Below are 14,980 nucleotides of genomic sequence, written 5' to 3' on the forward strand. Positions count from 1 at the left end.
CATCCTTCCCACATTCACCTCTCTTGTCTTGCAGTACTTTGGATATAGGTGCTATTTGTCATTTGTACATAATAGTACAAAAATCATAGCCAAAGGTACAGTCTTGTGCCGGCTGGCTAAACTGAAATGCAGCATGCCACTTTTTACCCACAATAGGGCACCAATAACCCAGAATGGGAAATACTAGCCTATAAGGGCCCTTCAATATGTTGGAAGTATCCCAAGAAGACACAGGAACTTTCCTGCAAATAGGATACATTTTCATTTTTATGTTTAATTTATTGTATGTTCTTATTCCGCTGAGGTCTCCTGCAGGTGGAATCCAATCAAGACCAACAATAGAACAATATCTTATTGTTCTGCAAACCTTCATGAATGTGTGTGTTGGAGACTGGTCCTGATGGAAACAGGTTATTCCCTTGTTATATAGCTTTTGCTCATAGTATGATTATATTATGAAGCATCAAGTGTATCATCTTCTCTGTGAAGCATTTGTTGTCTGCATAAAAGGATCCAACCAAATGTCGCTACTCGCTCATGGCTTTTGTAAAATAACTAATGGATTTAATGGACATCAAAACAGGACAAAATGCAGTCGGTTTACTTGAATCAGGCATTCAGTCATTGAAGAAAACAATGATTTCCAGAAAATACAAAACATCACCAATTAACATTTATATGGTCCTCAACAAATGATAAGTGGGTAAATTAATGATCATTTTTGCAAATTATGAGTAAGATAAATTAGAAAGAGGTTTCTTTTGACAAAGGAAGATGCTGGTCCTCTGGTTTGTTAAAATTTGAATAAAGGCTGCACAAAACTTTTTGTAGCTGGTTGGTGTCAGATTATGAAATCCTTTATGTCACGGATAAATAATTTGGTTTCATCTCACCTTTACTCAGATTGACACACAGCAGTTTGGCATTACTTGACACAAGACACATGAAGATGTAAAAGCATGTATGGTGGGTTGGCACAATAGTTAGCACACTCGTGTCGCTTTTGGGAGGGTGATGGTTCAAATCTGTGTCTGGTCATCCAGATTTAGGTTATACACATTTTTCTAGTCACTCATAGAAAATGCCCGGATGGTTCCATCCTGGAAACATTCGAAGTGTGTGCTCCATCTCTAATAACCTCGAAGTCGACAGGACATTAAACTCTGATCTTCCTTCCTCCTTCCTTCCTTTCTTATGCACCTTGCATACTGTCTCAAACACTGCCTCCTACCCGAGACAACAATCAAAGGCTTCATTAATATACTATTAGCTTTTTCTTTGGTTCTCTGTGTATGTCATACAGAATATATTAGGTCTGTCAGCATCATGTTATATTGAAAACATCACAAGATATGAGCTATCAAGTTTACATACTTTCTTAGGTCCTCTGACCATTCTAGAACATGTGGTCCATTTGAGTGTCACAGATAATGTTTTTGCTACACATACAAAAGCTATAATACTAAACCATAGCATGTCCTGTGTAAGTTGTGTGTCACAATACAGTTCACTGACAAGCAGGAAGTGAGTCAGGTGCTTAATGAAATGGAACATAGGTAGCTGTTGCCTATAATGTGTGCATAAACAGCAATAAAATTAAGGTCATGGTGTATTCATAGACAGATATGCTGGATGGCTAAGTGTGAGGCTCTTGAACAGGTTGCTCAGTTTTGCTAACTTGAGAGTTGAATAGTAGAAAAAAAAAAGATGTAGTAGCAAGGATTGTGCAAAGCGAAAGGGCTTTCTGTAAAAAGCCGCAGCTGCAAACATTCAAAAATGTACACCTTGAGATCAGGAAAAGATTAATGAAAAGCTTTGTTTGAAGCACAGCTCTGTATGAGTACAAAAAAATGGACATTGGAAAAAATAAATGAAATGATTAGGAGTCTTGGAAAGTGATATTACAGTAGATCAGATGGATTGATTAATATGGAATGAGAAGATAATACAATGAGTAAAAACAAAAGTCTTTTGTGGAACAGAATGAATTAAAGAGATAAAATGTTGTGCTTATGGCACTACACCATTTATTTGTGTTAACTGTGGTTGAAAGGACAACAGAAGGAAATAATTAGAGTAACATGAAAAATCCGGTATGGAATATAACAATATTATGACAAGGAAAGTTGCTACTCACCATATAGTGGAGATAAAGAGTACCATATTGAGTAATACCCTCTTTTTTTATAAGGGAGACAAAATAATTAGTGCCTGTGTAATATGCAAGCAACAATCAGCACGAAGAAAAAATGAGATGGGATGGATGTTTTCTGTTGGTCACAAGGAACTAACCAATAAGCTGGGCTGCTGTGTAGTGGCTTAACAGGTCCTTGGAGTTCTGACTTCAGACTTTATAAGAGGTGGCCTGTACAATACATCATTGGCAGCACAAGTTTTGTTGCAAAAAAAAAAAAAAAAAAGAGAGATTAGTAGATGACCTTAACAAGGGACTGCCAGGTTGTGGCCTAGTACTGGTGTCTTCAAAAAACTTGCTGAGAAAGGAACCATCCACACCAGGTGTTGGCGACTGCTGTTAACAATTCCGAAGCAACTAACTGGAAGCCTTTATTGTAAGGAATGGGAGGCATTCACAGAAGAAGAGAGGTGATCGGGACATGAGAGAGATTAAAGAACTACATACAAAGTGTCTCTGACATAGTGTGGAAACGGGTGCTGAGAGAATCAGTATGGCGCAGTAGTCATACGAAAGATCAAATGGTAATGCATGAAATAATTTACTACGAATTAAAATAGTTGTTTGATGCAGGCTTCCACTCCTGTCTGTTACCAGTTATACCCTTCATTTCAGCATAACTGCCACATCCCACATCAGTGACGATTTGTCTTGTATACTTACATCTAGATATGTTCCTCCAACAATATTATGAGAAGGAAAGTTGCTACTCATCATATAGAGGAGATGCTGAGTTGCAGATTGGCACAACACAAAGACACTCACAATTAAAGCTTTCGGCCATTGGCCTTCGTCAACAATACCCACACACACACACACACACACACGCACACACACACACACACACACACAACTGCAGTCTCAGATAACTGAAACCACACTGAGCAGCAGCACCAGTGCATGATGGGAGTGGCGACTGGGTGGGGGCAAGGAAGAGGCTGGGGCGGGGAGGTGCAGGTGGTGGACAGTGAAGTGCTGCAGGTTAAATGGAGGGAAGTGCTGCAGGTTAAATGGAGGGCAGGGGAGAGGTGAGCAAGGGGGAGATAGTAGTGAAAAAGGAGAGAAGTAAAAAGACTGGGTGTGATGGTGGAATGGGAACAGGGAAGGGGCTGGATGGGTGAGGACAGTGGCTAACAAAGGTCGAAGCCAGAAGGTTACGGGAATGTAGGATGTATTGAAGGGAAAGTTCCTTCCCACCTGCGCAATTCAGAAAAGCTGGTTTTGGTGGGAAGGATCTATGTGGTACAGGCTGTGAAGCAGTCATTGAAATGTAGTGTGGTCAGCATGTTCAGCAACAGGGTGGTCCACTTATTTCTTGGCCACAGTTTGTCAGTGGCCATTCATGTGGACAGACAGCTTTTTGGTTGTCATGCCTACATACAGGGTGAAAAGTATTTAAACTGACGAACATTGGGAGGTTGTAGGAGTCATAAAAACAAATATTTTTCCCTAATGTCATTTTTTCCTGTGAAGATTATTTAAACCGGTGGAGGCCGTATTACGCTCTTCAGTTCTTAGAGGGCGTATTACGCTCTTTAGTTGCAGGTAACTGCTGTCCACCAGTGTAGTAGTACATTGTCTCTGTTTACTAATGGAGCAATACACCTAGAGTGAGTACACTCATATGGTTGGTGTGTACTATGTAGCGCACCACAACGGACGAGCTGCACAGCGGGGTTATCAACAACAATATCCTAATCGCTGTATCCCGCATCATACGACCTTTGCTGCTGTGTACCAACGTCTGCGTGAGAGGGTCACTTAGCAGTTTACCTGGGCAGAGACGCCGTCTCATGGTAAGAAATTGCAATTTGAGGAAGCTGTCTTGCAGCTTGTGAAGTGTGATCCTTCAATCAGCACTCGTGCAATTGCACGTAACATGGGGACGAATCGGACAAATGTAAGAACAGTCCATTTCACTTACAACGTGTCCACAACCTGGAACCAGTTGATTATCCACCCAGAGCACAGTATTCGCAGTGGTACCTGGAACAGTGTGATATGTATCCTACATTTCCATTCTCTGTGTTGTTTACCGATGAAGCAACGTTCAGGCGTGGTGGAGTCTTCAACATGCACAATTCTTATGTTTGGAGTGAGGATAACCCACATGCCACAGTTACTAGCGCTCATCAAGTGTGGTTCTTTGTTATTGTGTGGGTCGGTGTTGTTGGGGACTGTTTAATTGGGCTCTATCTGCTACCTAGGCCATTAAATGGCAGGTACTATTACAATTTTCTCTCCAGAGCAGTGCCAGAATTGATGGAAAACGTACTGCTCCTACAAGACAATGCATATGTTTCCAACATGACGTGGCATCGGCAAATTTCAGTCATCATGTGTGTCGATTCCTGGACCGACGGTTCCCAGAAACGTGGATTGGCAGAAGTGGTCCTGTACCATGGTCTGCTCAATCCCCAGATATGTCCCCTCCGGACTTTTTTGTGTGGGGAGAGATTCGCAACCTTGTTTACACAACTCCTGTTGCATCAGAAGAGGATCTGGTTGCCCAGGTAGTAGTAGCTGCAGGAGGAACACTTCAAGATACTCGTGGGGTTTTTGCCTGTGTCAGACAGAACATGATCTGACAGCCTAGCCTAGCTTGTAGACCACATCACTGGTTTCACAGGTAGCCCTGCCTTTGATGGGATAGGTGATGTTGGTGACTGGACTGGATTAGGTGGTGGTGGGAGGATGTATGGGACAGGTCTTGCACCTAGGTCTATTACAGGGTTATGAGCCATGAGGTAAGGGTCTGGGAGCAGGGGTGTGTAAGAACGGACGAGTATATTGTGTAGTTCTGGTGGACGGCGGAATACCACTGTGGGATGGACAGGAAGGACAGGCAGGACATTTCTCATTTCAGGACACAACGAGGGGTAATCGAACCCTGGTGGAGAATTTAATTCAATTGTTCCAGTCCTGGGTGGTACTGACTTACAAGGGGAATACTAGGTGATGGAAGACTGTAGAGATAAGGCACGGGAGATTTGCTTTTGTACAAGGTTGGGAGGATAATTACGGTCAGTGAAGGCTTCAGTGAGACTCTCAGTATATTTCGAGAGGGACTGCTCATCACTGCATATGCGATGACTGCGGGTGGCTAGGTTGTACAGAAGGGACTTCTTGGTGTGGAATGAGTGCCTCATGTAAGTACATTAAATCTTTTGAATGTCATGGTTTAAAAATGAGACTGTTCACCTAAATAACTGTCATACAATTAAGCACAAGCTTCAGTATCTTGAGCCAATGTGGCATTTCTTCTGTTGTATTTATACAAAATGAAAGTGTCAGTTGCTACATTATATATGCGGACACTCCATGTCAAGTGATCCACTTGATCCTCTCCAATTTTGATGAAGTTGTTATGGGGTGTACATATAGGTCTTACATGAAGATGTGCCAAATTACTGTTTGATGAGTAGTGTTGTGGGACCATTAGTCATGCTGCATAAAGGACAGTTTTTCCATGGTGCAACAGATTGTCAAGTTTGCTTTGCTGTTGTTCATGATTTGATAGGACTGCCATGCTGAAACTTGGAGATTCTACTCAACTTTGTGGGTACAACAGTCCAATTGCTGAACATGTGCTCAATTTACAGCAAATTTATTAATTTTTTGTCACAGTAACTCTCAAATATTGTCTGAGGAAATTTGGATCATGTTTGACAGTTTTTATCATATGACAGAATGACTTACTGCTTCTGATGTGTTCTTCATTTGCAGCCTACCTGCATGTAATGTGTCTGTACAAGCAGCATCTTGAGTACTCAGATAATTACTGAGTTATCCAAGATTAAAATTGATTCAAAAACATTATTCATCGATTTTGCTTGATTTTTCAAAAGGCTATATCTCAAAAGAGTCATCTCAGATTTAACTTTTCTTTGCACCATTTCCTGATAAAACGGAATGAGCTCTTTTCACTGGTGCAAAGAAAAATCAAATCTGCGGTGACCCCCTTTTGAGATATAGCCTTTTGAAAATCAGACAAAATTGATGAATAAATTTTTTGAATCAACTTTGTGGATAAGTCGGTAATTATTTGAGCAACGAAAATTCTAGGTTCTAAAATCAGCAATTTAGGGAGAGGTACATTGCTTATCACTATAAAGATGACATGTTAAATGGCAGCCAAGCGCAGTTAAGACACACAAAAGCTTTCAGCCACAGCCTTCATCTGAAAAAGAAATACACACCATTCATTCGCACAAGCAGCCACACCTCACACACACATGGCCGCCATGGCAGCTCGGACCAAAATGCCAATCATTGTACCACCTGTATATATAACCTATAAAAATTTAATCAGAACTCTGGAGGGATGAGTGGGGAACTTCTTTAAATTTACTCCACTTGATTTAGAGTGACCTATAGATTTATTCAGTTCAAAACTTTAATGGAGTTATTACATCATCTGGCATTAGAGATGGATATCCTTTGACTTTTCTTTTATTTTTCAGGTAGTTCAACAATATTTTCTGCCTTGCTGTTGAAATGCATTGCACGAAATGTAGTTCCTATATGCTGGGTATGTGAACGCAGAGGGGCAAGTCCCCGTTTGGGAGCTTTGCTTCCACAAAGGCAGGAATTTGATAAACACAACAGGCCAATGGCATATGATGGGTTCCATATCATCTACATACCCTTTAGAAGTAAGTGCATTATGTTACTTACCTAATCATACAAAGTTGCCAAGAATTAGAAAAAGGTTTTTTTGTTATTTAGCCGATTGGTATGGAACAGTAACAGTAAATATTAGGATAATGTAAGACAATAAGGAATGATGATAATGAGTAAAGTGAAACATATTGTTCATAAAATTTAATGTTCACATTTATAAATCCCTAATCTCATTTTTACAACTGTAAGACACTTGGAATTGCAGTTCATGCTTCACCATTGGTTACATTGTTACATCTTGCCATTGTGAGGGTATGTCTGCATGCGTGTTTCAATTCCATTTGTTTCCCATGTGTTAAAGTGTCCCTTTTGTTAACAAGCGGTGAAACACTAATCCTCCATTATTTTTCATGTTATGTGAGCTGTGATGTGGATTTAAAGAGGATCTTATCAAATCCATCTTGAAGGCCTTTATGTGTAGATTAGTTTATTGGCCACATTCAGCTTTAATTCAATTGGTTAATTCTTTCCCAAGCCAAATGAAACATCAAAGAGAGTCCTGAATGTATGAAAATTTTTGTGAAGCACTTTCAGCTAAACATTTTAATTTTTCCAACACATTTTAATTTTATTTTGGGTAACTGCTTATGTGCTTGAATCGATGAGAATACAGAATGAAATATATGTACTTGAGGATTGATTGCAGTGCATCAAATAAAGGAGTATTTATTGTTTCCTTATAACTTGTAGTTGACACTTGATGGGAATCTCTTTTGTAGGCTCTTATGGTTAATATTCGTATGTGTAGTAGATGTGGTGACAGACAGACAAAAACAGTTATATATGCTCACTGAAAAAGACATGTTTTGCTATTAACATTAATCTCCATTTGTCACCTTGTTACACGTAGTCATTGAGAAGATTTTAATGGCTTTGCTCCTGATAGTGAGAGCCATTGGCTTATAATACAGTGATGTTCCGTTATTTGCTAGACTCAAATGTTTTAATGAATTGGTTCCGAATCTCTCAGAGATTGTTTGCCTCAGCTTAAATACAATCTTTGAATAAATAGTGTTGCCTGGAAGGTTCCTGTAGAGGTGTACATCATAATTATTTTTACAGTAAAATCATGTAGTACAATAAATTGGCTCCCAGAACAAGAGATAGAAATACATTGAATGAACAAACATGAGTGGCCACAATCACAGACAGAAATGTTCCTACAGCAGTCTGTTAGCAATAACTGATAAACGTGAGCAGTGTCAGCTCAGTGTAGTCATAATATTAATCGAAAAGTTGCTGGTACATAGATGAAGATGAAGCTGGGCAACTGTTGCTGTATCATCTGCTGAGGAGACATAGTCCAGAATTTCAGCCACACACTATTCCTTCACTCACAGTCTTATAGTATGACTTCATGCTGTGAAGTAACCTCTGCGACATGGTCCAGCATTTCAGCCAGTGCGATATTCCGTCATTCATAGCCTTGCAATATAACTTCTTGCTGTGAAGGATCCACGGTGGAGATCTGCTAATGCCTCGCTCTCTGAGTGTGATTGAGATTCAACAATTGTAAGTAAAGATTAGTTTGGTGCGAACTGTGGTTATGTACAGGGATTTTGATTAATCTGATATCAGGAGGTGACACAAGAATTCCTCAGAATGCTAGTGCCTTGAAAGTTCGTCAAAGAACTGCTAAAGAAAGTATCTATATATGTTGATCACAGTAAAGCTTTTGCTAGGTAAAGTTAATTTAGAAGTTGTAATAACCTAATAATAAAATAATCTACCATGATAATGAACCCTGCATTTGTTTTTTAACCTACTTTTCCCTTCGGTCAGTGTACTTTTTCCAACATTTAGCCTATGAGTAGGTTTAGTTTCTGTAACTAAATTTTACGAGGTTTCCAAAATAGTCTTACACTTTTTAGTGGACTTGGGATGTTTTCCAGTCCTAAATATATTTAGATGTGGAAATTGGTAACCTTAGACTCACCAGGCTTCTTCTCTTACATGTTTTCATCCATTTGGTCCAGAAGGTGTGTGCCGTATTCACCTGTAATTGTGTTACCACTTGTAAGATAAATAGTAGTAACAATTCCTTTTTTAAGAAAACTCTAACTATGATTCCAGTAGGTGAAACAGACTTCACCTTTCCCTTGAATGGCCTCTGTTTTTGTACTTTGTCAGAAGTGGTGCATCTACGTTCCGTTCTACTGTCATATTGATACACAAAATCAGTTTGATTATTTTCAAAACAGTTTAAACATAGTTGAAAAATTATTTTTTGGTTTGATGTTTGAATAGAATGGAAAAAACTCTGTAAATCACACAATAGGTTGTTTTCATAATTTTCATAGCCAAACACAGAATGGGAAATGGAAAATTGGGAAATAAAAATGACCAGTGTGAGGTCTAGTACAGAGGGGGAGGGATCACAAAAAATTGCTTGAAAGTAGTCAGTGAAATTAAAAAAATCATAATTAGTAATTTTATGGAAAATTGAAATATTTCATGAACAGATGCTGCTAGCCATGTAAATTAAATGTAAAAATGTTCATCTCTTTAAGGTATAGTTATTTTATGTGTAGAAAGTTATATTTATGTTCTATTTAAGTGCCAAAATTGCTTCCTTTGAATCAAATATTAAATTCAAGACATTTTAAGAACAAAAGATTCTTGCAAAGTAAATAAGAAAAGTTCATCTATTCAAGCCATTTTGCATACAAGAAGTTGCATTGGTGTGATACTTGATTTTTAACATGGTTTCTTTGGAATTAGGTGCTAAATTTAGGACATTCCGAGAACATCAGACAATAGGAAGACAAGTAAGGTGTCAAAAAGTTTATCTTTTCTTCCTGAACAAAACATGGAAATAAAAAAATGAAACAAAAGATAAATGTTTTGTGACATGATTTTTGTAAATATAAGAGATAAACTCAATTAGAGAAACATTTGATAAGCCTTTTTCACTGTGGCAGGATCTTCTCATGAAATTTTAATCACCAAGTTTCTCCTCATTGTAGAAGTATTCTGTTGGTGCTCACCTACATAGGGAGAAATTATTACCATGATAAAAGAAAAGAAATCGGAGCTCGCACAGAAAAATTTAAGTGCTCGTTTTTCCCATGCACTGGTAGCTTGAAGGTTGTTCAGTGAACCCTCTGGAAGGCACTTAATTGTGAACTGCAGAGGTATCGTGTAGATACAGCGGTAGATTAATAACAGCAACAGGGAGTCGATCCAGGAAAGTACATCAGTAGGTTTTGACACAACATACCTATTACTAGAAGACAACGAAAACAGAAAAACCATAATACTTTTTCATGTAGAATTGTTTGGATGCTCAAAACAAATTAGTGAGAAAAGGCTCAGAAATCTGTGTTACAGGTTTTGATCAACATCATTTCCTTTACTTCAGATTCATCTACATCTACATGGATACTCTGCAAACCACATTTAAGAGCCTGGCAGCAGGTTTACCAAATCACCTTCACAATACTCTATTATTCCAATCTCGTACAGTGCGCGGAAAGAATGAACACCTATAACTTCCTGTATGAGCTCTGATTTCCCTTATTTTATCATGGTGATCATTTATCGCTATGTAGGTCAGAATCAACAAAATATTTTTACATTCAGATGTGAAAGTTGGTGATTTAAATAACATAAGAAGAATCCGCGGCAATGAAAAACATCTTTGTTTTAATGACATTCACCCCAAGTCCTGTATCATTTCATGACACACTCTCCCCTATTTTGTGATAATACAAAATGTTCTGCCCTTCTGCAAACTTTTGTGATGTTCTCTGTCAATCCTGTCTAGTAAGGATCCTACACCATGGAGCCGTATTCTAAAAGAGGATGGACAAGCATAGTCTATGCAGTCTCCTTAGTAGATCTGTAACATTGTCTAAGTGTCCTGCCAATAAAAGACAGTCTTTAGTTAGCCGTCCCCACAACATTTTCTAAATGTTCCTTGCAATTTAAGTTGTTCGTAATTGTAATTCCTAGGTATTTAGTTGAATTTATATCCTTTAGATTTAACTGATTTATTGTGTAACCATAGTTTAGGATTCCTTTTAGCGCTCATGTGGATGACCTCACACTTCCATTATTTAGGGTCTGTTGCCAATTTTCACACCATACAGATATCACTTCTAAATTGTTTTGATCTTCTGATGATGACTTTATTAGTTGATAAATGACAGTGTCATCTGCAAACAACCTAAGGCGGCTGCTCAGATTATCTACCAATTCGTTTATATAGATCTGGAACAGCAAAGGGCCTATAACGCTACCTTGGGGAACGCCAGATATCACATCTGTTTAACTTGATGACTTTCCGTCAGTCTCTGACCCCTCTGACAGGAAATCACGAATCCAGTCACATAATTGAGATGATATTCCATAAGCAGCACAATTTCACTAAAAGCAAGCCACTTGTGTGATACAGCATTAAAAGCCTTCCGGAAATCCAGAAATATGGAATCAGTCTGAAATCCCTTGTCAATAACACTTCATGCGGGTAAAGAGCTAGATGTGTTTCATAAGAATGTTGTTTTCTAAATCCATGTTGACTGTGTGTCAATAGACCGTTTTCGTCTGCCTGTAATTTAGTGGATTACTCCTACTACCTTTCTTGAATATTGGTGTGACCTGTGCAAATTTCCAGTCATTGGGTACGGATCTTTTATTGAGCGAACTGTTGTATATGTATGGAGCTATTGCATCAGCATACTCTGAAAGGAACCTAATTGTTATACAGTCCGGACCAGAAGACTTGCTTTTATTAAGTGATTTAAGTTGCTTTACTACTCTGAGGATATCTACTTCTGCGTTACCCATGTTCGCAGCTGTTCTTGATTCAAATTTTGGAATATTTACTTCGTCTTCTTTTGTGAGGGTATGTCGGAAGGCTGTGTTTAGTAACTCTGCTTTAGCAGCACTGACGTCAATAGTATATCCATTGCTATCGCGCAGAGAAGGCATTGATTGGGTCTTGGGTCTTGCTGCTAGCATATGACCAAAACCTTTTTGGATTTTGTGCCATGTTTTGAGACAAAGTTTCATTGTGGAAACTATTATAAGCATCTTGCATTGAACTCCATGCTAAATTTCAAGCTTCTGTAGAAGATTGCCAATCTTGGGGATTTTACATCTGTTTAAATTCGACATGTTTGTTTCATTGTTTCTGCAACAGTATTCTGACGCGTTTTGTGTACTGAGGAGGAACAACTCCATCAATTGTTAATTTATTTGGTATAAATCTCTCAATTGATGTCAATACTATTTCTTTGAATTCAAGCCACGTCTGGTCTAAAGTTATATTGTTAATGGAGGAATGGAGATTGACTTGACTCCCAGGAAGGCATCAAGTGAATTTTTATCTGCTATTTTGAATAGGTATATTTTTAGTTTATTTTTGGAGGATTTTGTGGTTAGAATATTCAGTCTTGCTATGACAACCCTGTGCTCACTAATCTCTGTATCTGTTTTGATGCTCTCTAGTAAGTCAGAGTTATTTGTTGCTAAGAAGTCAAGTGTGTTTTCACAATCATTTACTATTTGCATGGACTGATGAACTAACTGGTTGAAATAATTTTCAGAGAATGCATTTAGCACAATTTCGGATGATGTTTTATGTGTACCAATGGAATTAAACATGTATTTTTCCAACATAGTGTGGGTAAATTAAAGTCACCACTACCTATAATCGTATAAGTAGAGTACATGTTTGAAATCAAACTCAAGTTTTCTTTGAACATTTCAGCCACTGTATCATGTGAGTTGGGAGGTCGGTAAAAGGATCTGATTATTATTTTATTCCATTCGCCAACAATGACCTCTGCCCATACTAACTCACAGGAACATCTACTTCAATTTCACAACAAGATTAACTACTTCCAACAGCAACAGACACACCACCACCAACCGTGTTTAGCCTATCCTTTCAGAACACCATTACATTCTTCGTAAAAATTTCAGCTGAGCTTATCTCCGGTTTAAGCCAGCTTTCAGTGCCTATAACGATTTGAGCATCAGTGCTTTCTATTAGCACTTGGAGCTCTGGTACTTTCCCAACACAACTATGACAATTTAGAACTGTTATATCAATGGATCCTATATCTACGTCTTCCTGTGTTCGGCCTGCAGCCTTTGCGACTGAATGCCTTTTTGTGTTTTCCCAAGATCCTCTAACCTAAAAAACCGCCCAGTCCACGCCACAGAACCCCTGTAGCCACTTCTTGTGTGTAGTGGACTCCTGACCTATTCAGCGGAACCCAAAACCCAACAACCCTTTGGTGCAAGTTGAGGAATCTGCAGCCTACACAGTTGCAGAACAGTCTGAGCCTACTCTCCACTTGGCTCAGTACCAGAGGCCAGCAATCGGTCCTGTTGACTGTGCTGCATGCTGCGACTATGCTGCAGCTCTGCTTTCATCTCACAAGCAAGACTGGCAGCCTTTACTACTTCTGTGAGCCGCTCGAAACCAGAGAGAATCTCTTCTGATCCAAAGTTACTCACATCATTGGTACTGACGGGAGCCATCACATGCACCCTGTGCTCTTCATGGCACCCGGGAGGACCCGTTCCACCAGTGGTGGATTTAAAAATTTTGCACCCCTAGGCACACCATATTATATGCTTATATGCCTGCCGTGCCAGCCCCTCCCCCCTCCAAAAAAAAATGTTTTAAGTAATAACCATTATCTGATAACTTCACAATTGCCTTTCTGGGTTGGTGTGCTGTGAGCAATTTCAGAATTTCAGTACTCTACTATTCATTGTTCTGAACGATGCGTCAGCGGTCTAGTCACGCTCAACCAAAATGTAATATGGTTCCTGAACTGTACTTTGTGTACGGCACCATATAAAACAAACTTAAAACTGCATTGCATTAACACATTCTTCTGTCAAAAGACAACAGAAGTGAACACAAGGAAAATAACTTCTCTTTTATGGCCTAATAATTCAGCAGAGCATGTAGGAGACAACGGATTTTTGTTATACACCCACTTTTAATATGTTCTTTTACAGGAAACCATTGAAAATGAAAATAAAAAAGTTGTGCTATGATATAAAAATTGAAACGAATGTGTCATACATTAGAAATTAATACGTACTTTTACCAAGATACATTCAAAATTAAAATTAAGCTATCGTTTTACGATCTAATTAATTGAATGTGTAGTAGATAAAACCACGTTCAATATTAATACGTGGATCTATAGGAAAGCGTAAGAAATGAAAATAAAATACAGATTTTAGTGCATGAACTAATAACTAAATACGGACAACCAAACACAGAACTGGATTGCTATTACATAATTTTACAGACTACAGTGGAAAATCCAAATTTGTTTTATAATCTAATGATTAGTGTGCAAAGTGTTAGGGTCTGTGTAGCTAGTTGATGCATAATAAGTGTTCACAATACCTTTAACCCATGCAAGGGCTGAACAGATTTGTACTGCAGCTACTGCTCTCACCACAGCTCTTTCTAATGGTATTAGCGAAGCTTTTGCGTATTTATTGACAGAACTGAACTCTGTTATTTATTAACACTTTTTCATCTGAGCATACTCTCTGATAACGTTTATTTCCACAATAACTAAACATTTCAACAGACGCCAAGAATATGCATCAGTTGTGATACACTACAGTATTGGTATGACTTGACTGTACAGCTCCGAGCGGCCTGACCATTTGGATATTGTTTAGAATTGTCGGGCGCCTTTGGTCACGTCTGCATGTAAAGGTGGTTTAGTTCCGCGTTCTACCATCATCGGTTGTAAAGTAAACAGGTAATATATAGTTTGTAAATCCAATGAATGTGCTCTAAGTTATAATAAAAATTACAGTATAATCTTAAATTTTTAAAGCTAATTTCAGTGAACATACTAACTCACCAGGCAGCAAAGTTTGTGTCTGGCTTTGACAGCAGAAAACTCGTTGATCTATCTTCATAGTTCAGACGGTTATCAGTTAGGAGATCGGATTCCATGTGAATATGGACAAGGCGTTCAATCTCTCTTCAGACAATGTGGAACGAATGTACGTATGATTTTAGTCTTTAGGAGCCGAAAACGAATGTTCTGGTGAGCAATTTGTAAGTGCCATACATAGAAATATTCTAAGAGCAATGTCAATATTTGGAAA

At 38.6% G+C, this 14,980-nt stretch overlaps 1 protein-coding gene across 1 annotated transcript in view; it reads left to right on the forward strand.

The window, feature by feature from the left end:
• Positions 1-14,980, forward strand: part of LOC126354412 (ATP-dependent DNA helicase 2 subunit 1) — a 146,851-nt gene that overhangs the window by 102,112 nt on the left and 29,759 nt on the right. The window contains exon 9 of the mRNA XM_050004030.1: positions 6,658-6,849. Within this exon, the coding sequence (XP_049859987.1) occupies positions 6,658-6,849 (192 nt within the window). The remainder of the gene's footprint in view (positions 1-6,657; positions 6,850-14,980) is intronic.

Source organism: Schistocerca gregaria, chromosome 3 (genome assembly GCF_023897955.1).
Source record: "Schistocerca gregaria isolate iqSchGreg1 chromosome 3, iqSchGreg1.2, whole genome shotgun sequence".
In the NCBI taxonomy this organism is placed as follows: domain Eukaryota; kingdom Metazoa; phylum Arthropoda; class Insecta; order Orthoptera; family Acrididae; genus Schistocerca; species Schistocerca gregaria.